General features: G+C 36.8%; 1 protein-coding gene and 3 long non-coding RNA genes across 6 annotated transcripts in view; 1 reads left to right on the top strand and 3 right to left on the bottom strand.

Annotated features, from left to right (window-relative positions):
- LOC149090834 (uncharacterized) overlaps nt 1–23,883 on the bottom strand; it is a 177,718-nt gene that overhangs the window by 77,536 nt on the left and 76,299 nt on the right. The window lies entirely within an intron of this gene.
- The window catches only part of l(1)G0196 (inositol hexakisphosphate and diphosphoinositol-pentakisphosphate kinase), a 45,066-nt gene that overhangs the window by 8,537 nt on the left and 12,646 nt on the right, over nt 1–23,883 (bottom strand). Inside the window, exons 5-10 of one of the 3 annotated variants that reach the window (XM_089264583.1) lie at nt 16,555–16,826; nt 16,326–16,509; nt 16,068–16,265; nt 12,601–13,621; nt 12,188–12,521; nt 2,100–2,333 (exon numbers count right to left, since the gene is read on the bottom strand). In XM_089264583.1, coding sequence (XP_089120709.1) covers nt 2,100–2,333; nt 12,188–12,521; nt 12,601–13,621; nt 16,068–16,265; nt 16,326–16,509; nt 16,555–16,826 — 2,243 coding nt within the window. Of the gene's footprint in view, nt 1–2,099; nt 3,654–12,187; nt 12,522–12,600; nt 13,622–16,067; nt 16,266–16,325; nt 16,510–16,554; nt 16,827–23,883 lie in introns of all 3 variants that reach the window. The other 2 variants (XM_089264580.1, XM_089264581.1) reach the window with 2 other exon arrangements.
- On the top strand, nt 11,120–20,460 carry LOC149090838 (uncharacterized). Its single transcript, XR_016197467.1, has 2 exons — nt 11,120–11,614; nt 20,367–20,460. It is a non-coding gene; the product is annotated as an uncharacterized LOC149090838 (long non-coding RNA).
- On the bottom strand, nt 20,124–20,515 carry LOC149090837 (uncharacterized). The gene is made up of 2 exons (XR_016197488.1): nt 20,437–20,515; nt 20,124–20,344 (listed from the first exon to the last, which is right to left on the bottom strand). It is a non-coding gene; the product is annotated as an uncharacterized LOC149090837 (long non-coding RNA).

The following is a 23,883-nucleotide window of genomic DNA, read 5'->3' as shown; positions in this document are numbered from 1 at the left end:
GTCGCATATGATTGATTTTTATCTTGCTGAAATATCACATAGTTCGTGGCTAAATCTCTGGACACACATTTACACATTTAATGCCTTTACCAAAATCGGCATTTTACTTTATAAGATATTTAAACCTTAATTTCTATTCTTTTTTCAATAGATAAAATCTAAAACAAGAAAGGTCTAGTCGAGACTGCTCGACTACGAGATCAACTGAGCCCTTCGAGCTGATATTTCAATAATTCGCACACGCACACACACCCGCACAGACACACACGCACACACACATACACACACACTCACACGCACACACACACGCACACACATACACACGCACACATACACAGCATATACACGTACGCCTAAACACTCATTGCCTGCAGGGCTTACTATGGGAACTTAATTATTTAATAACTTTTCTTGTCTACCTTCATGAAACTTTCAGATTATGATTATAACATGAATATGCATACATTTGCCAAAGCACAAGTCGTTAGTAAGCAGGCGCTCTGGTAACTGCGCAGTAAGCAGCAGGGCTGCGCTGCAGTAATGGCAATATTATGAGAATTTTTTTGTTGAATAATTTTATTTCTAGACGTACGATCCTAATGAAACTCTGAGAACATAATCATAATGTTCAAATGTATGTACATTCTAATGCAGTGGATATAGGAGTGGGGGGTAAATTACAACAAAAATCGAAATTTTATAAAATACCTAAGTCTACATTTAATATTTGCAGACTCTAGCTCTAAAGGTGTAGAAGATATAATTAATTCACTAGCTTTCGATAAGGATTTTTATCGATAATAAAATATCGGGAGTATGCGCGTGATATAAAGGGACCTACGAAAACAAATTTTAAGTCTCTAACTCTTATATCTTCTGAGATCGACGCGTTTATACATACGGACAAGCGGACGGACGGACGGATAGACAGACGGACAGGGCTAAATCGACTCTTCGCCCTGATCAAGATCATATACAGTGAGTAACATTAATATTCGTTTTTTTTTTTTATTTTTCAACTTCAAACGCCCATAAAATATGAAATTTTCATTTAAATTAAAAAGTTTAAATGCCAGATTGTAGGTTGAAATATTACCTTTACATAGAAATTAATATAGTATATTAAACAGAACTATCCAAAATTATACAAAAATAAAAAAAAAACACAAAATTTGGCCTTACTTTAATATTCGGTTTTTTTCTTTAACAACTGACCAATTTCGAGCTCTATTAAAAATGTTGATATTTAACATTTGGTATGGCATCCATTATATTTTAGAATGTCCCTTAGATGTGGGCCAAAATCGGCTCCAAGGACACAAAAAGAAGTGTAACTTTTATACAAAAACATCTAAGGGACACTCTAAAATATAATGGATGCCATACCAAATGTTAAATATCAACATTTTTAATAGAACTCCAAATTGGTCAGTTGTTAAAGAAAAAACCAAATATTAAAGTAAGGCCAAATTTTGTGTTCTTTTTTTTTATTTTTGTATAATTTTGGATAATTCTGTTTAGCATACTATCTTAATTTCTATGTCAATGGGAAAGGTAATATTTCAACTTACAATCATTTAAACATTTAAACATTTTAATTTAAATTAAAATTTCATATTTTATGGGCGTTTGAAGTTGAAAAAAAAAAAAAAAACGAATATTAATGTTACTCACTGTATATACTTTCTGGGGCCTGCCACGCCTCCTTCTGCCTGTTACATACTTTTAACAAAACCATTATACCCTCCATTTTCCATTTTCAATGGGTTTGGGGTCTAAAAAAAATTTTAAAACTAAAATAAAATATTTATATTGTATATTAGTATGCAGAGCTCGGTAACATATCTCAAATTTTGCATGTGTGTGCGTGGAGATAATGTGGAACAAAAATTGATCGATGGTGTAGCTACTTGAGGATGGGCCTGTGTGCATATGCATGAGGATTAAATATTTGTGTTTAGATGTGCGTCTATGTGCGTATATATGTACGTATGCGAAGTTGGGCGTGGTTAGGGGTGTGGGAATATGTGTGCGTAGAAATTTGAGTTTAGATGTACCTCGGTGTTTATACATATATGTAAATATGTGCGTGTACTTACCGGATGATGATACCGGTATCATATCGCGCAGATTTGGCGCCGATGAGCTGCCGCTTATAACTGCCGTACTGAAAAGGCTATTCGCGCTGGTTGCCATCTTTTTGCTAAAACCACCGAAACCCAACATTTTCATATAGGACATCTGGCCGGCAATACTGTGTCTTTGGCGACGCGATGATGTGGACGAATTAGCCGATGATACAGACGCCGATACCGAGACCGAAACGGTGCTATCTGTGACGATGGTATTGGTACAAGACGGAGGCGTTGTGTTGACGTTTTTTTTGTTGTTCATTGTGGTTGTGTACGTCAGGATTGTTGTTGTGTGAGTGTTTGTGGTGTTGGTGTGTAGTAGTTTTGGTGCGTCAATTGAGAGGGAATCGGTTGGTTTCAATTGATTAGTAATGGATTGATTAGAACGAATTGTCTGTAAAGTATTGTTGGGCAAAGTAATTGTTGTTATGGGGTTTGGTGGGGCTGTTGTTGTTGTCAATATAGTTGCTCTTACTACTGCTGCTTCTGCAGCTGCAACAATTGCTTGTCTACTTATTGTCTCGGTGATGACAGGAGTTGCTGCTGTCGAACTAAGTGTCGCTGTTATTAACACGGTGGGTATATTATAATTTGGCTGTTGCTCAAAAACGGCTTCACTTAGCATGGTCATAGGGGTGACATGCTCTGCAATAGGTGCAAAGCAGCTGATAAAACTATTCTCAGTTGGTGCAGCTGATGCAGCCGTCATACCAAAAATGAAGGGGTTATCTGACAAGACTGGTACTATGACTGGAGTCGGCGGCAACAATACTGACAGCTGGCCACACGAATGGTTAGTAGCCCTACGCTGGCTTCGTTCTAATTGGCGATGATGCGACTGGCGCATCTCCATGTCCATGCAGAGGTGCAGCGTAGAAGCCGTTGGCGAGTTGGTGCCATACCTACCCATGGGGGGCAGAACTACATCGCTCGTGGGGCGCTGTTGAAGCATACCACTGAGAAGTACCGCAGGCGCCGAGTTCGATAACGGAAAATCATCTTGAAAACTACCGGCAGCTGCTGCAGTTACAATTCCTGATGCTGCAGCCGCTGTAATAATCGTGCCGCTGGTGCTGGTAAGCAAAGGCTCTACTATAGCCAGCTGCATCAGACTTTTGGCATGCCCATATGCTAACGAATTGAAATTGCTATTGCAGTTGCAGCTTAAGGGCCGCTCGTTTGTTGCCAGCGGGGAAATTTGTGGAAATTGCATACCTTCAAGTTCAGGCTCCTCGCCGCTAACCATGCGACGCATGCTTAGTAAATTATGTCGTTTGTGCATCACATTACAACAAGCTGAAGTCATATTCATGCACTTTGGTGTGCCCGGCGTCAATGAAAAATCAATATCCGAAAGCGGCAATTCATTAGTCGAAGAATCGATCTTAAAGAAAGACAATCTGTCTGTCACGCGTATTTGTAAGTCAGAACAATTGCTGCTGATGGTACTGCTGCCGCCAACCCCCGCCACGGCTACGTCTATGCGTGCATTGGTATTCTCATCAAAGGTGGATGCAGGAACTGCTGATTATGATTAGTAGCGGCAAAGAACAGGTGGAACCAAAGGAAACAAAGAGTTTTGGTATTGTTCGAAATGAATTTAAAGATATGTGTATATGTATAAATGTGTGTTTGTGCGTACGTGTATTTAGTCGTAGAATACATATGTAAACATAAAACTAATTAGCCGAAATACTCATCAAAGTAGAAGTAGAACGAGAGGAAAACAAATGCTTTCGGTATGCCGAAAACAAAATGCACCTGCAAACTTTAAAAGCCTATATATTGTATAAATATATATGCATATGTGTATGTACATATGCAATTTTTTTTTAACTATTTGCTCATCTGTCAGTTTATTTTATATTAGTTTGAAATGTATTTACTAATTCAAAAGTTTATGTATTTTTAAAAGGTTTGACAGTTGTCTATAACAAAAAATAGGAAAAGAAACAAGAATTATTATTTACGTTTCTTTTTTATTAATGAAACTCAGCTGTTATTTTATATGGAACTATAACTATTAGCTAGGTACTGTAAGTATTAACTTTTTTCTTTAAAAACTGACCAAATTTGAGTTCTATTAAAAACGGTTCATATTTAATATTTGGTATGTTATCTATTATATTTTAGAGGGTCCCTTAGATGATTTTGTATATCCTAAAATAACGTCAAATTTAGAGTTTTTTCAGTTTATACATAATTTTTTTAGTCATATTCAATCTACTATCAGAAAGGTTATTTCCCATTTTCACTTTTTTAATTTCAATTAAAATTTAATATTTATTGCTGTTCGAATTTAAAAACTAAAAAAAACGAATATGACTGTTACTCACTGTGTATATATATAGTCGGCATAATTATTTTGACGAAAAAGTTTCCACATTTTGAGCATAATTTCTTACAGCCTTATTCCGAAGGTTTTTTTTTACTATTAACTCTATTATATATGTATAACTAATAGAAACTTAAATATATGCTACTACGTGAAGGAAAATTTAGTCAAATTCATTAATCTACAATAAAATTTTGATCAGGTTTCGGACCTGAATTCACTAAATTTTGCAAAATATCAGGACATATCCCCCAACCTCAGAAATTGCCTCTTTTTTAGTTTTCTTGAACTGAATTGATATTTTCCGTTTCAATAGGCTCTAGACTTAGTCTTTTATACTACTGGAAAAAATAATTTTCGGATATGACGATCGTCGAAAAGAACAACATGATCATTTAGGATACTCAAATATTGGCCTTATTTCATTGAGTCAGTGATAGGAATAAAGGTATCTAGCCCATTGAATGCTACGAGTCCTTAGAGCATGACAGAGTCTCTACCAGGGTTTCTTCTCTACGGGCATTTAGCATTTTGATCAAAAAATTAGTTTTTTATATGAGTTCTACTCTAAGAAGCTGTTTTCTGTCCATATAACAGTTCTTCAGAACATCCTTGACATATGCACTTATTCCTCACTGAAGACCAGCCTTTCAAGCCTGCCTTGGACATGATGAGTAACACGTCGTTGCTCCTGTTTGTCCCAAATTTTGCATTATTTCAACGTCAGCACAGTCCGTTCACATATAATGTTATTAACCGTCAAATTAAAAAGCTGCAGCATTTTGAAGCCTCAGAAAAATACTTCTTCAGCATCCCGTAAAAGCAGTCTGAATGCAATGGTCATATTTTATGCTTGGCAGCTACAGTCATAAAGATTTATGGGACATAATGTTTTAATTTGATAGAACAGAGCTTGAAGACAATCGAAATTCATTTGCAGTACGCTTTATAGCCGTGCTAGGGCTAAAATTTGAAGGTCTGGTATTCATGCTAAAATATCTTTGGATTTTTATAACTTTTATTGCATTCTTAATTTGTTATCAACACTTAATACCAATAGTCAAGACTGCTCAACTACGACATCCCTTGAACCCTTAGAGCAACTGATAATGATAGATAATAATAGGTATACGCACGCACGTATAAACACGCATTGGCTGCAGTGTACTATGGGGAAAATCCAAATTATCAGATATTAATTAATAACTTGAAAGCTAAGCCAGATATTTTGATCCGATTTTATTATTATAAATATGCATACCATCAGAACTATGTATGTTTTAGAAAAATAGGCGTGTCACCGCTCACAAAAAAAATATTAAAATAGAGCTTTGAAAAATCGAAATTGATATTTTTCAGTTTCAAGTTCTGGATCAGCAAAAATATTGATACGCCAAAAAACAAGATTTGCCGAAGAAATAGTCTAATCAAAGGTATCTATTGCTCTATTACAAACATCAGCGAAATTATGAATTCTGTTATGCGTGATGAAATCCGTCTGATTTATAGACCTGGTTGTGCAATTCAGACGCTTGTTCGGCAAAAATGCCTACAGGATGAACAGTATTTTCCATAATCTGCTTCGAATGAACAATTATTTTATTTGCTGTCATATGCAGTCATTCTTAGTCAGTATGCTTGAACGCGTCGATCTCAGAAGATATAAGAGCTAGAAACTTAAAAATTGTTTTTCCTAGGCGTATACCACGCGTATATCGAGTTTTTCTTCAAAAATCGATCATTTGTCCCGGTATTCTGTTATCGATTAAAAATATTATCGAAAATCAGTTAAATATTTATATCTGCTACATTTTTAAAGCTAGAGTCTCCAAATTTTAAATGTAGATTTATATGTATTTTCGATTATTGTTTAAACTTACCCCCACCCCTATATCCACTCCCTCACCCTCACCTTTGTAAAAGACGTATTTCAAGTATTAGAGATTTGTGCTTTGAAATGTACATACATTTGAATATTATGATTAAGTTCTGAAAGTTTCATTAAGATTGTATGCTTAGAAATTAAATTATTCAACAACAAAAATCGTATAATATTGCTATGCTGCTTACTGCGCAGTTGGCAGAGCGCGTTCTAATACGTGCGTGAGTATGTAAGTGTGCCTAAACGAAGTGCAGAGTGATTAGAATATAAGATTGGAGGGTTCAGGGTATCTCCTAGTCGAGCAGTCTCGATTAGAGTCTTCTTACTTGTTTTTCATTAATCTTTATAAAAGCATAAAATTAGCATACGTGCAAAATTTTAACGTTCTACCCTTAAAGCTCTAGGACACACATTCATCCGATTTGCCGCGCCCACCAATTGGCGTTGATATATCCGCCATAGCTTGTGATCTTGGGTGGTCTATATTCCAAAACTTCAACTTTCCAGCTCAACTAGTATGATTTCTGGTATATCAGAAACAACATTTTTCGATTTGCTACGCCTCTAATGGGCGAGTATATGCTCCAAATTTTAAGTCACTAGCTTCAATAGCGCCGAAATAAACTAGGTTCATACGGACAGACGGATGAGCAGATTTTTTCAAAATACTTATGCCACGCGAAGTGGCTTGCATGCATTCTTATCAGGAAGAGAACGGAAAAGGTAAAAAGTATAAAATTTGGCATGCACAGATCTATTAGTAACAGGGACCGCAAATAAGAGTTATGAATTTAAAAAAATTGAGGCCTTTAGGAAGCCCCAAGAAGAGAGGGAAAAACACACATAGGTTATTTTTTTACGGCAAATTCAAAAAAAGGATAAATTTTTATTTGCAATTTTTTGGAAAAAAATAATTTTTGATTATTATAAATGATTTTTATGATAAAAATCAACAATAATAATTACAGAACAATTTTTATATAAAAATCAAATCATAACTCTTATTTTTGATTTTTATTATAAAAGTCAAAAATAAGAGTTATGATTTGATTTTTATTATAAAAATTGAAAATAAAAATTGAATTGAAATATCTTTTGAACTAAAGGAGCTAGATCATAAATTTTTATATATATGTAATCTACGCATTAATACCTTTGATTTGATATATAATATGTATGTAAATATGTACATGTATATGTACATATACATATATGTATATTTAACTATATGCTTAGGCGCTTGTCCAGTGCACTTGCGCTGTGCACTTACCCGTACCTATTCAGCAGGTAATGTGATTGGGAGAGAGAGGCAAATAAAGTATAATCACTGTATATATGTACATACATTTGTTTATATGTATATATGCATATGTATTATTACCTTTCCCTATCACTGCACCCATATTTAAAACAATTTACTTTAGGCGCAAAAGAGTGAAAGAGATAGATTGAACTAAAGCATAATGACATACGCACAGTGGGCATCTATCGGCCAATGCATTTTATAAACAATAATACCAAACCTAAAAATTGTTCAATATTGTAAAAATATCCTAAAACTCTGAAGAGTCTGAGGAAGATGACGAACCGGAACTCAAATTGGCCATAACAGAAATTTATGGATGTTCCCCAAAGCCAATAGACTTAAACGTGGACATTATGTGCTATTATGAGAACAAAAAGTTGACTTATCCACGATTGTACCGTTTTGCCAAGGTAGTTCACTCGGTGCCTGCCACGCAGGTTTCGGTGGAAAGGGCATTTTCTGCTCCTTATCTATATCTGTGTGCAGGGAAAGGTGACAATAATACATATATATACATATAAACATATGAATGTGCATATATACAGCGATTATGCTTTATTTGCCTCTCTCTCTGGACAAGCGCCTAAGCATATAGTTAAATATACATATATGTATATGTACATATACATGTACATATTTACATACATATTATATATCAAATCAAAGGTATTAATGCGTAGATTACATATATATAAAAATTTATGATCTAGCTCCTTTAGTTCAAAAGATATTTCAATTCAATTTTTATTTTCAATTTTTATAATAAAAATCAAATCATAACTCTTATTTTTGACTTTTATAATAAAAATCAAATATAAGAGTTTGATTTGATTTTTATATAAAAATTGTTCTGTAATTATTATTTTTGATTTTTATCATAAAAATCATTTATAATAATTAAATATAATTTTTTTTTTATTTATCAAAAAATAATTATTATTTTTTAATTTTTTTCTATAAAAATTATAATCGTTACGGTCCCTGATTAGTAAGACTCTTTGCTTGGCCCACGACTTTCGTTCATTTATGCAACGGTACTAAACAATGCCAGCTTTAATCGTCACAACACGATTTCGTCAAAATACTTATGTCGACTAGTGATATACCTTGATATACGTTTGTATCTTTTGGAAATCAATCATCCCGTTCGACATAATAATGTTTATTAGGGTATACAAATAGAGATAAATAAATTTTTATATATTATAATAGTGCTATATATCATGGGAAGGATAGATACATACAAACTCATACTATTTTTAACATTTAATGCTTTGCAGATGCCTTCTAACAAAAAAAAAAATTGGATACAGGCAGAACGCCGACAGCGCAGACCTACAATAGGCGGCGTTTCGATTATATGTCCGGTTAGTTTTGAGTTAGCACCGAGGTACGCAATTAAGCGCATAAATAGGAGTTAGTGGTTTTTGTATTTGCTTGCACAGCAATCAAACGAATGAAGGAACAGAAATAAACAAAAATAAAACACCAAGAATAGCAAACATAATGTACTCATTATTAAAGAATGTTACATGTGTATATAACAAACATTAAAATGTTGCCAAAGAATGAGAGAGAGAGAGAAAGAGACAAGCGCAACAGACACAGAAGAAATTTTACAGATACATATATAGCTATATAGATATATATACAAAGAGAGAAAAATGTATATAGATTCAGCAAGAGAGAAATATGTTTTTTTTTTTTACACAACTGTTCCAATACAAGCATTGTTAGATATTATTTGGAGGTTCGGGCTGATGATAAAATGATGGATGCTATATATGTTGCTAAGGATGAATATTATTCAATTCAGCTTAGCTGCATTGCCAAATACACGGGATTACGCGGCCAGTTGCCTATAGATTTTCAATTATTTTCCCCCGAAACAGTTTATATCTCCGTTTATGGCGAAGAAGAGTATATGAGAGGTAAAGCGTGTGCAGTGTGAAAAAGAAAAAAAAAAAATTGCGCGAAATAAAAGGGGAGGTGGAGCGAGAGAGGAAAACACAGAAAGAGAGAGAGAACTAACGTAATATTAGGAGTAACCTACACAGTGGTTGCTACTACAGCCTCTTTTTAATGTGTTACATATGTGTACAAAATTAAAAAAAAAAAAAAAAACATTTATAATATATAATACATAATAATGAAAATAAAATATGTTGGGTTCAGTTTTCTTATATCTGGTAATTTCAATTGGTGATGCGTAGAAGATGTTTAATCATTTCAGTGCATTTGATTCATTAATTGCAATTCAGATTTTTAATGAAAACACTATTACATCAAATAAAACATACAACAACAAGTAAGAACGTTTTAGTCGGGCACTATCTACCGACTGTATAGAACTCAATTACGGACTATTTTGGAGCCCTATCTCGAAAACATTGTAAAATTTAGTTTATAAATGTGATTATATAAAACTTAAACTCTCATATAAACTGGAGCTTACTGTGCCAACAAGGCGTATACGTTTTTTACAACGAAAGACGAGGTCACTATTAAGTATATTTATCCATTTTTTATGTTTACGCTTAAAATATATACATATAAGATATTAATTTCTGCAGTTTATCATATGAAGGCAGATGTATTTGGTATATCTTTTTGCCCTCGAGTATAGTATAAATAATATATAAATTCTAAATTTACAATCTCCTTTAAGATGTCTACAACTTAAGCAGATGTTTTACCAATACCGATTTGTAGCCACTAGCAGGTATATCGGGTAGGTCTTGACACTTTGTCACAAGAGGATGCTCAAAAACGAGCTCAAATAGCTCAATTAATAGTTTCATTCGGACCAATATGCAAATTTATTCAAGTATGAAAATATAGAACAAGTAAGAATGTTGCATCATTAACATCCCATTTTCGGAATTGTTTTTGTGCAAATTAATAGAGGACTCGTTCGGTAAGTTTTGAGTTTCTAGCTCTAATGCTATACAAATTCAGGTTTTCCCGATTATACGTCTATTTGTATGGAAAGTTTTAAGCAAAAGGTGAAATGTGTCAAGGGGCAAACCTGATGACCAATTTTATCAAGTTTGTGTTATCAACTCTTTTTTTTAATAATTTCAAAAATATTTTTCATATATTAAAAGAGTTTAAAACAACTAAGAACGTTGCAGTCGGGCGTTACCGACTGCGGAATACTCATTCACACCCCATCAGCAATTTAGTAGCGAAGTTATGCTTTAATACTGTAGAAAATTCATTTCCTCGATTTTCCACGCCCCTACAACTACCAGATCATAGAAGAAGCTAACGGTAACCTAGCTGCGTATTTTTGGATGCTTACGCTAAAAAAATGGAAAAATGTGAAGCTTCTCTTATACCTTAGGATATATAAACTTTTGCGGTTCGCCACGACCGCTGTGGGCGGACATATACCCGCCAAAACTTTTTCGTCTTGGGAGGTCAGCCCGAGCTTACACCAAATTTGAGGTCTCTCTAGTGTCCAAAATATAGCAGAATTTAAAAAATTACTATATCTTCAGATCCGATTTGCCACGCCCCTGGTGGATGTAGACATATAAATTTTATCTTTATAGAATCATAACATTAGCTCACGTGCAAAATTTTAACCTTCTAGCTTTAAAACTCTAGGAGATTCAGTTTTATCCGCCCCCAATGGCCGTAAAAATATCCCCCATAGCTCGTGATCTTGGATGGTCGACGCGGATCTACATTCCAAATTTCAGCTTTCTAGCTCATCAACTAATATGATTTCTGGTATATCGGAAAAGGCATTTTCCGATTTGCCACGCCCCTAGTGGTCTCATCGGAAAAGTTTTAAAACTTTATAAATCGGAGATATACACGAGTATGTGTTCCAAATTTCAAGTCTCTAGCTTCAATAGCGCCGAAATAAACTGCGGTTATACGGACCGACGGACGGACAGCAAGACGGACATATCATAAAACTAATATACTCATTTCACTTTCGTGAATGAGTATAAACAAGTTTTATGAGTATAATAATATGAATTATAGAAAATCTTCTGGAAGTAAATCATCTATTGATATTTTGTTCCTTTGTATCTTATTCTGAATGTTACATTCAACGCTTACTAATGTCTATGGACTATAATTGGATTTAGGTTTTCTTTCTTTTCCTACGGGATTTTATCTTCTTTCTATGGAGATTGCGAAAGTTAGAAAACTGAGAGATTTTTAAAACACGCACACTATTGGCATGCAAAGGAAAGCAAATAATTAAAAATATAGCCAACACATTTATTGTTAGTTTGATAAACCACCTGAGTTGAAGACGATTAACGTGGAACATTAGTTGATTTAGTCAGTGTGTGATCAAAACCAATAGAAACAAAATTTTAAGATAAATTAAAACAATTTAAATAACAGTAGGAGCATTAAAAAAAAAACATTATTAAAAAGAACGATAAAGCAACGAATGTAAAAATTAAATCAAGTTTAAAATAGAAATGGAAAATATAGCCCGCCAATAAAACTCAGTAGCCACTGAGCAATTAGCACTTTTTGGTATTATATTGCAACGCGCATACCGCTCACATACATACCCGCCTCCTTGCCACGATTGGCCGTCGGCGACCCACGCTGGTCAAAGCTGCGCGACCGCGGCTCACAGTCTGGACTCACAGCTCGTATATCGGGACTAATAGGTCGCAGTTGCTGCTGATGATGCTTTTGATGTTGGCTCTGCAGCTGCTGTTGATGCTGCGAAGCAAGCTCTTCATTTAGTCGCTTGGCCAGATCCATTGCCTCATGCCCGCTTACTGTATGATGGGCGCCAATCGGAATAGGCTTCGACTTGCCCTGTTTGGAGCGCAATTCCAGTCGATTAAAACCAAAGGAGTTTGCTGAGCTGCGCAGGGGGCACTGAAATTGGAGCAAGATAGAAAAAGTTTTAGCTATAAGAATCAACTGATTTGCTCGTGATATATATGAAAATTCATACGGTGCGCTTCTTGCCCTGTTGTTCATCTCCAGAAACTGAATCGTTTTCCTCTTCGATACGTGAAGGGTTCGAATCCTCGTTGGACTGCATGCTCACGCTGCAGGAATTGTCACCATGCGAATGTGGACGAAAACCAGGACCCGGCGGCAAATTTTTTTGCACACAGCAATTGACACCCGGACTAAAGTGAAGCTCGACATGAAAGCGCTCCTCAGAAGTAGGATCTTTGGTCGGATCCTCATACAACATTATAACTATTTGAGACATATAATTGAGCTCCGATACCATCGATATATAATCCATAGCTCGTCGCCATTGCTCGTCTGTAACAACGTTTAACAATCCACCGTAACGTAATACCGTTAACAGGGAATGGACATGCGATTCACTGGTGAAATAGAGGCGAGTACGCACATGACGCTGCGGGCTGGCGACACCGTGACTATAATGGGGATTCAATCGATTCATGAACTCATCCTCGATCTCGTCAATATTGCGCTGCAGGTCACCTTTGATCTTGCGCAGCAACGGCGAGCAAATGCCCTGGCCAATAGCCAATTTCTCTTGGGGAGTCAATCCGTATTCCTGCGGTATGACAATATCCGCAAGATTCTTAGCATAGATATATAGCTCCTCGGCCTGATCGTATTGCAGTGTATGTTGATTATGCTGCAAATCATATTTGATGCAATCGTAAATATCAGGAATTTTGGAAATATCAAATAGTTTTGATTTGGTACTAAAGTCCTTCTCGATCTTCTCCCAGCGACAGCGCATTAAGTCCCAAGTTTCACCATGATAAAGTATGGCATCCTTTGTCTTCGGATCATCCTTCTTGATGCCGATTATATGCAGCAATTCTCGTATCAGCAAATGCACATGGTGACAGCAGTCCACAGGATTCTTAACGAAGTCCATAGCCTGGGTTATAGATTTGCTATTACATGGATTAATCAGCTCACGATCCTCTTGTGTGAACTCCCGATCGTTTTGCATAAGCTCGTGCAATCGGCCCTTGGCACTACGTTGAACACAAAATTAAGAGCTTGCTTTTAGTAATTAAAAGTGCTAATGCCTATATATACATATATATGTAAGTTTTATAGTTTTGTTTAAATAGTTAACTGAGTCATACTCAATACATTTCTTATTACCTTTAGAGCAAAACATTAAAAAATAAAAAATAAAAAAATAAAAACAATTATTTTATGAGTAATTTTTTGCGGTCCCTGCTCTTAACATCGATATGTCCAGTTAGGTATATACAACAAGTAAGAGTGCTCTAGTCGAGACTGCTCGACTAGGAGATACTATGAACCCTACAAAAGTGATATTCCAGCCACTCTCCACTCGCATTACACACGCATACACAATCACATGCGCTCTGCTAACTGCGAAGTAAGCAGCGACTTCGATTGAGCTGCGCTGCAGTGCACTATGGGTAAAAAGTCGATTCTTTTGGCATTTATTCAAAAAAAATTTTGTTTACAATTTAAAATTTTCTTTTATTTATTGAATATATATACTTCAACTAGATTGAATAGTATTTTTTTTTTTAAATTTAGCGACTACCATTAATATTTTACACATACTCAAAGTCAGCTGTTGCATAGTTGCGTTTGATATATAAAAAGCGCGGGAAATTTTGTTCAACTTGCAATTAAAGTGGAGCTTTTGTGTAAACATAAACAAAAAAAAGTGTATAATGGAAAACGTACCTAATGGTATGTACAATAAGTTATTGCTATTACTTTTTGATTGTGCAGTGTGGGCAATATTATGAGAATTTACTGTTTGAATAATTTCTCATATAGTGGCTCTATCTTCATGAAACTTGCAGATCATAATGTTCATATGTGTGTATATTCCGAAGCACAAGTCTCTAATACTTCAAATACGTTTTTTACAAATTGGGAGAGAAAAGGGCGTGGTATCTTCGTATTCATTAAATGTCGGCAAAAAAAAGTTTTGGTACACTTCTTAAATCAACATTTATTGTTGAAAAAACCCTTTAGCTTATCTGAACATTTATGAATATATATATTAGTGAAATAGGACAAAAAAATTTTTTGCTTCATGTATGCACCAAAAATGGGTTAAGCTACCAAAACGCAGGCCCAACAAGTAAGAACGTTGCAAGTGAGTGTTACCGACTGCGGAATACTCATTCACACCCCATAAGCAATTTGGTAGCTAAGTTTAGCTCTAAGACTGTAGAAAGTTCCGGTTTTCTCGAGTTGCCACGCCCCTATTGGACGTAGACACTTCATTTTTGGCCAGCTCATGGCCATAACCTAGCTGCAAAATTTGTATGCTTTACGTTCTAAAAATGAAAAATTACAAGGTATTTTTTGATATGCCACGCCCCCCAAAGAGGCGTAACAATATTATTTGGAGAATCGATAGAGGAAGTTACTAGTAACTTAAGCTCTTTTAGCTCTTAGACTCTAGAAGATATAAACTTTTGCGGTTTGCCACGCCCCCTGTGGGCGGATATATATCCAGCGAAAAAAAAAAATCACTGCACTTTTGTACGCACATCGAAAATTTCTAAATTATTTAATCTTCGTATCCATTAAGTAAGAAGACTCTAGTCGAGACTGCTCGACTAGGAGATACCCTGAACCCTCCAAGTTGATATTCTTATCATTCTGCACTTTTTTTATGCACGCACACATACATATATATGCATCCACCCTCACGCGCCCGCGCTCTGCTAACTGCGCAGTAAGCAGCGACTGCGCTTGGGCTGCGCTGCATTGTGGGCAATAGTATGAGAATTTACTTGCTGAATAACTTCTTTTGTAAACACACGATCTTAATGAAATTTTCAGGGCATAATTATATGGTCAAAATGTGTGTACATTCTAAAGCACAAGTCTCTAGTACTTGAAATACATTTTTTACAAATTGGGGGCGAAGGGGGCGTGGTATCCAAAATCTGTTGATTACAAAATGTTTGTATTCAGCATATGTATATACACAGTAAATCTGAAGTCTCCACGACTAATAGTACTCCTATGAGGCTCAAAAAACAAAATCAATTTTTCGATTATTCTCGATAAAAAGTTATCGAATGAGTTATCGAAAAAATAAAGCAAACTCGTACTGCGTATGGTATACACGAGTATGCACACAAGCTCTTATATCTTCTGAGATCTCGGCGTTCATACGGACGGACAGACGGACAGGGCTATATCGACTCAGCTCGTCGTGCTGATCAAGAATATATATACTTTATGGGATCTGCGATGATTCCTTCTGCCTGTTACATACTTTTACACAAAACCATTATACTCTGATTTCCCATTTTCAATGGGTTCAGGGTATAAAAATATAGATGGATAGGGCTATCAAGAATTTATATACTTTATGAGGTCTGTGATGCAATTTTTCGTTAGTTCCGATTGATTTTCCAATAGGAATTATGTGTGTTATTCATTTGGATTATGCGGATAATTACTTACAGATTCTGATACTTGCTCGAATCGCAGTCGTTGTCTAACAGTCCGTTTGTATTCGCGCTTTTTACCATTTGAACCAGAATGGGGGTCAGCTCGCCCTCCAGCGCCAGCAGACCCTTAGCAAAAGCAGCTGCGGTCATTTGCACTCGTCCTTCGTCCGAAGCATAAATCTTAAGGTCGTGACGAAAAGTTGAGTGCAAACTAAAAATTCGAGGACATTTGAAATTGAGGTGAAGGATTGAGATGATAAATAGAACATACCGTAATAAACCCAAACCCTGGGTTCCTGAATAATCCGAGCGCCCCTGACCGCCCGGATACATACAACGGAATATGCGACCCAGTTCCTCAGCCTGAATGCGACCTGCAGGCGTTAGTTCGCCACCCCATTTGAGAATGAGAACTAGCGAAGGTTCGGCGGGCGTTTCGGCTGTAATGGATAGGACTTAGCTTGTGGTTAGATTAGTTAACAAAGCAGACAAGTACCTACCATCATCAGAGCTGGAGCCACGGGGTCGGCCCTTCGGTTGATACTTCATCTGCACCTTGCGATTAATACCCGAGAAATGGCCATACATTTCAAGAACATTCTTCAACTGCTCCAGCTTGCTCTCTTTCTCCTCAATCTCCGCATGCGCCTTCGTGTGTATCTCGCTAAGCAAAAATCGTGCTATGTCCAGTATCTCTTGCAGTTGTTTAGGCCTCTTAAGCTTCACATGGCCCAGCTTGTAGCCATCATATTTTTCAAATATCTCAAAAAATCTGCAAGAGTAACAAGTAAGAAAGCTCTAGTCGAGACTGCTCGAAAAACACACACACACACACACACACAAGAGGGCCAAATCGATTGTGGAAACGCTCTTTCCAGAAAGTTTAAGCTCCATTCACGTCCCTGGGTCCGAGTTTGCTGATCAGGGCTCAATGAGCATTGAAATTGTTTTTGTCACAGAGGAAGAAATCCTAATAACTCTCCGGGGTCTTAGAACCAACACTGCTCCAGGGCCGGACGGATTCCCAAATCGTGCGCTAAAGCTAGCCCTCGCCTTGCACCCTAGTACGTTCGCCGAATTATTCAACGAATGCTTACTACAAGATACGTTCCCGGCAAAATGGAAAGCCCAGAACCTGGTGTTGCTACCCAAGGCTGGCAAACCACCAGATGAGCCATCTTCATACAGACCGATCTGCCTCTTAGACACCATGGGAAAGGTGTTTGAGAAATTGATCTGCTCTAGACTGGAGACTGCGGCTACTAGCGCCGGAGGCCTGTCACCAAATCAATTTGGATTCCGGAAGGCCCGGTCAACAAAGGATGCGCTAAACAAAGTTGTTGGCCTGGCAACTTCCGCCATCCAAGGCAACAGATGGAGGCACGGGACGAAGCAATAGTGCGTTCATCGCGACCCTGGATGTTAAGAACGCCTTCAACACAGCTAGTTGGGATATGATACTGAATGCGCTGTCACAATACAATATCTCTAAATATCTAAAAGAGATAATAAAGAGCTACTTCAGAGAAAGAACACTGGTATACAACACGAGTGAGGGTCCCCAAACTCATACAGTGTCAGCTGGAGTACCCCAAGGCTCAGTGCTGGGGCCTCTCCTATGGAATATCATGTACGACGGCGTACTGCGCTTGGAAGTACCAGCAGATGCTCACACCATCGGCTTTGCTGATGATATAGCTGTCGTAGCCATAGGAAAGGAGCTCAAAGATACAGAGGATATGTGCAGCGAAAGTATCAATCGCATACGAAGCTGGTTGACAGGAGCTGGGCTCGAGCTTGCGGCGCACAAGACGGAAGTCGTCCTAGTAAGCAGTCGCAAGAAAGTGGAGACTGCCAATATAAGGATAGGCAGCGTCACCATCGCGTCAAAGAGGGCGATTACACAAGATTAACTTTCCGCGAGCACTTAGAATATGTGCATAAAAAGGCAGCTGATTCTTGTACAGCTCTCTCAAGAATTATGCTTAACACGCGGGGACCTAAACAGCAACGACGTCTCCTTCTAATGAGCGTCATTAGGTCTGTCATCCTCTGTGCTGCGCCAATATGGTCAAGAGCGATGGCAACGCCGAGCTACAGCCGGGACATTTGCGCGATCTACAGACTGAGCGCAATCAGAGTCAGCTGCGCTTTCAGGACTATCATAGCTCAAACCATGGGTTAACCGCAAACACGGCGAGGTTAACTTCTATCTTACGCAGAGCCTCTCGGGCCATGGATGCTTTCGGAGATATTTGAAGCGCTTTGGTCACGAGGGAACTGACGAGTGCCCCTGGTGCGGGCAAGGGCCCGCCAACCACATCCTTTTCGTATGTGGACGGTTCCTGGAGGAGAGGCGTCGTCTGGAAGAGGCAGTGGGCCGCTCCATTAGAGCGGATAGCATTGTCAACGCCATGCTGGAATCGGAGGAAGCTTGGGAACTAACAAGTATCTTCGCGGCCACAGTGATGATGGAACTGCGCAGAGTCGAGCGAATGAGAAGACGAGCTGTAAGGTAGTGCATAGTGCTTGCGAAGCAATGCTTACTCGTGTATACCATACGCAGTACGAGTCTGCTTTATTTTTTCGCTAACTCATTCGATAACTTTTTTATCGAGAATAATCAAAAAATTGATTTTGTTTTTTTATCCTCATCGGAGTACTATTAGACGTGGAGACTTCAGATTTACTGTGTATATACATATGATGAATACAAACATTTTGAAATCAACAGATTTTGGATACCACGCCCCCTTCGACCCCAATTTTAAAAAATTGTATTTCAAGTACTAGAGACTTGTGCTTTGGAATGTACACACATATAATTATGCCCTGAAAGTTTCATTAAGATCGTGTGTTTACAAAAGAAGTTATTCAGCAATATTCTCATACTATTGCCCACACTGCAGCGCATCATAATGCATATATATTTGTATATACCGAAGCACAAGTTTTAACAAAAATTGAAATTTTACAAAATGCATCTTAATATATGTTTAAAATTTGGAGACTCTAGCTTTAAAGATGCTGAAAACTGACTAGCTGGCCCGACAAACGTTGCATTGCCCTATCCATTATTTCTAGGTAAAAAATTGTTGAAAGCTATGTTGTTCAGGTTGGGATACATCTGATTTATTTATTAATCGGATTTTGATTCAAGCATCTTGTGGTAAACGACATTCTTTGTTTTTTGGTCAGGTGCAAAAACAAATAATACGGATGGTTTGCCAACACGTGAGCATGCCACGTATAATTGACCGTGAGAAAAACGCGCATTTTCTAGATTGAGGCCACAAATAGTCTAAGATTGGCCCTGTGATTTGTTGAGCGTCACGGCGAAGGCAAGACGAATCGGGAATTGAATTCGTTTAAACTCAAAGGGCATATCTGTTGGGATCATCGGAATCCTAGGAATAAGAACTTCATCCTTTGAGTATCAACGCGTTAATCACATTGCTCATCAGTTTTCTTATCACCAAACGCGTTCCATTGCACAGTTTTGGTTGGTTTTGGTTGGCATGATAACTACCGAGCCAACCCTCAGTTGTAAATTGTGCGGTGGTAAACCAGGCACATCCAAGGAGTTCAAAAATTCAGTTGGATAATTAGTGGCTTCTTCTTCGTTTGTTACACAGTCGATAGATTCGAATGAATACAGAATACCAACGATTTTATTTTGAATTATAAAATTAAAGTTATCCACATCTTTATTTTTAGCCGCCAAAATTGCTCGCTCACTTAACCATTTAGTATTTTTGTGGAAAGCAATGATATTCGGAAATACTTTGTTGGTAAGCTCATCTTATAATGGGACAAAATTGCAAAAATTTTGAGGAAATGAAATCAAGGCACTGGATTCGTCAACAGGAATACGGCCATTACCGATATTCAGCAATTGCTTCGAGAAATCATCAGCAGATAGATAGAAATGGAACTCTCATATTTACAGACAGTTGTTGTTTGGTTACATATCGCCACAGATTTGATGCTTTGAGGCAAGCGTTTATTTCGTCGGCAGCAGTAGATCTTGGAATTACTGGTAGTGCCTGTCGGAAATCTTCAGATAATCAAATCCTTGAACCATTTCTTATTGCCGTTTCACGGGCTGCCGCTCTTTGAGAAGCACGAATTAAGGCCCTTCTTTGCTGGGTACTAACGCGGCGGCTTTCTCGGGCGATTTCTCGTTTTCGTCAGATAATTGACTCGCGATATTCCTTTGCCTACTTGCATCATGGGCTCGCAGGGAAAGATTAGATCTTCTAGGACGCGGCATTTTTATTAATAGTAATACTGAATATGCCCTCGCACAAAGCCACATAAAACAATCAAGAAATATAAATATAAATAATTTACACAAATTTATGTTTGAGACAAACAAATACCTGAACTTTCGAGATATTTAGCTTCAGTATGCACGCGTATTATTTTTATCAAATGTTCTTTATTTTATGAATAGCCAGATTCGCCGTGCCGTAGACTGACTGACTACATTTGTTTATATACTTCTATAGGGAAAAAACGCGTTTTTCAAGTATTCGTCAAATTTTATCAGTATTTTTAAGATCTACTATCCTACTCGTATCGGAGACAAATCCAACAAATCAAAAACCATGAAAATTGGTCCAGCAGATCTCGAGCTATAAGTGTAGGAACACTTTTACACAACTCTCTTTTATATATATAAATATAAAATATACATAGATATTCGATAAGGTTTTTTTTATCGATAACAAAATAACGGGATGAGTTATCGTTTTTTAGTGATAAACTCGATATGCGTGCGCTGCATACGGACACTTAAAAAAAAATTGAAGTCTCTAGCTCTTATATCTTCTGAAATCGACGCGTTCATACATACAGACAGAACCCTGAACCCATTGAAAATGGGTAACCTATATTCTTAATAACCTCTTTTAGTCGGTTCGGCATTGAAAGAACTAACTTCTCTGTGTAATTATTATTTATTTATTTCTTTCTAATATAATCCAACAATTTTCTAGCGGATTTTGGTCAGGACTTTAGGGAGCTGTTTTTTTAATAGATGTGACGTATTATAAGCCAAATATGTACTTTGGTATTATGAGTCATGTGTTAAGGGTCATTGGCTCTGCTGGAAATAATAAGACCTCGATAATCCTAGCCTGGCACCAAATTTTTTCCCTAATTTCAATATATTTAAAGTTAAAGTTAGTTATATATTTGCCCGTGTCTTCTTATGAACTTTTAGTTATAACTACTAGACCAAGCGACATATAGACCCAATTCTTTTTATACTCATTCAGAAAGTGAAATGAGTATATTGGTTTTGCGCAATGTCCGTCTTGCTGTCCGTCCGCCTGTCCGTTCGTCGGACTGTCAGTCTGTCCGTATGAACGCAGTTCATTTCGGCGCTATTGAAGCTAGAGAAATTTGGAGCACAATCTCGTGAATATCTGCGATATAAAGTGTTAAGACTTTTCCGATCCGCCTCTTAGGGGCGTGGCAAATCGGAAAATACCTTTTCCGATATACCAGAAATTATATTAGTTGATGAGCTAGAAAGCCGAAATTCGGAATGTGTGTTGACCATCCAAGATGACGAGCTATGGCGGATATATCTACGGCCATTGGGGTCGTGGCAAATCGGATAAAACTGTATCTCCTAGAGTTTTAAAGCTAGAGCGTTAAAATTTTGCACGTGAGTTAATGTTATGATTCTATAAAGATAAAATTTATACGTCTACGCCCACCAGGGGCTTGGCAAATCGGATCTGAAGATATAGTGATTTTTCAAATTCTGCTATATTTTGGACACTACCTTCAATTTTTTCATTTTTGGAGCGCAAGCATACAAATTTTTACGGTTAGCATGTTTCATGAGCTGGCCAAAAATGAAGTGTCTACGCCCAGTAGGGACGTGGCAAATCGAGAAAAACTTTCTACAGTATTAGAGCTAAACTTTGCTACTAAATTGCTTATGGGGTGTGAATGAGTATTCCGCAGTCGGTACCCTCCCAGCATTTTTGAGTTTAACAGAGCATAAGTGAGTCTTAAAAGACTCGCACGACGATTGAAAATAGTCATATTTGAGCTCATTTTCTGATCATAAAAGACTATTCAGTCGGGAGAAAATTGTACCCTAGCCGCGACTCTTCTTGATAAGTCGCTTTTGACTCTTTTTTTAATTATAAAAGAGTCTTCTACGAGTCATCTTTTAATCATAAAAGTGTCTTCCACGAGTCATCTTTTAATCAAAAAAGAGTCTTAATTTAATCATTTCTGACTCATATTCCAATGTGCTTAAGAAAAAGTGCCGTTTAACTTAGATAAGGATCGCTTATATATATATATATATATATATATATATATATAGATCAGCACGACGAGCTACGTCGATATAGCCCTGTCCGTCCATGTGAACGCCTAGATCTCACAAGTTATAAGAGCTAGAAAGCTGACATTTTGTATACATACTCGTGTATACCATACGCAATAAAAGTTAATATATTTTTTTTAGATAATTCATTCGATATCTTTTTTATCGAGAATAATCGATGAATTGATAAAATCTTTCCAGCCTAATTTGAACGCTTTTAGACCTATAGACTTCAGATGCACTGTATATATACATTTGATGAATACATAGATTTTGTAATTTACTGACTTTGGATACATTTTAACGTTATGATTACGTCCTGAAAGTGTCATTAAGATTTTATGTCTACAAGAGAAATTATTATGCATGAAAATTCTCATAATATTGTCCACACTGCAGCGCAGCCCAAGCGCATGTAAGAAAGCTCTAGTCGAGACTGCTCGCCTACGAAATCCCCTGAACCCTTCGAGCAATTGATATTTCACAATAATTCTTTGAGTGTTTCAGCTTACACAAGAAACACACACACTCACACACAGAAAAACACACGCATTTGCTGCAGTGCACTATGAGCAAAAATCCAAATTATCGAGTATTAACTAGCAATTTGAAAACTAAGCCAGTTATTTTGATCCGGTTTTATTATTATGAATATGTATACAGTCAGTAATGTGTTTCAAAAAAACGTGTCACCGCCCACAAAAAAATTAATTAAAACCTGTTTTAAAAACTTTTTAAAATTGTGTTTTTTAAGAATTTAAAGTTAATACTTTAAAACAATAATTTCAATTGAAAACAATCGAGCTTTGAAAAATCTAAATTGATGTTCTTTAGTTTCGAGTTCCAGATCAGCAAAAAATTATACGCGAAAAAAACGGGTTCTTCAACAGATTTAATTGTGTCTTCAACTTTACATAATACAAGACGTACAACTTCATTAGATAGCGACCTTTATGCTTTCAAACTCGTTTCTAGAGATTTGCCGAAGAAATAGTCTGATCAGAGGTATCTATTGCTCTATTACAAACATCAGCGAAATTATGAATGCTGTTATGCTTCCATGTGTGATGAAATCTGTCTGATAGACCTGGTTGTGCAATTCAAAAATTCGGCAAAAATGCATACAGGATGAACAGTATTTTCCATAATCTGCCTCAAATGAATAATTATTTGATAAACATTGGCTGTCATATGCAGGCATTCATAGTTGTCAGCTAGTTTTTGTTCCTGCTGCATTTTTTCTATTTAGTATATACTTCGCAAAATATATAAATATATAAATAATAATAATAATAATAATAAATATATAATAAGTTGAATCAATATTAGTCTTATGTAGTTTCGCCTTTAAACAAAATTCATTATTACTGTTTCTTGGTTATGGTTGCCCTATTCATTGAGCCAAACATCACAAAGTTCAGCACGTTGTCGCCTGATAAAAATTGATTTGCGCCGGTTGAGCGCAAAAGTGCAC

Source organism: Drosophila navojoa, chromosome X (genome assembly GCF_054131105.1).
Source record: "Drosophila navojoa isolate 15081-1374.11 chromosome X, UAZ_NAV_1.0, whole genome shotgun sequence".
NCBI classification, from domain to species: Eukaryota; Metazoa; Arthropoda; class Insecta; order Diptera; family Drosophilidae; genus Drosophila; species Drosophila navojoa.
Note: the sequence above shows the minus strand (reverse complement) of the source record. Positions and strands in the feature narration are given on the sequence as shown.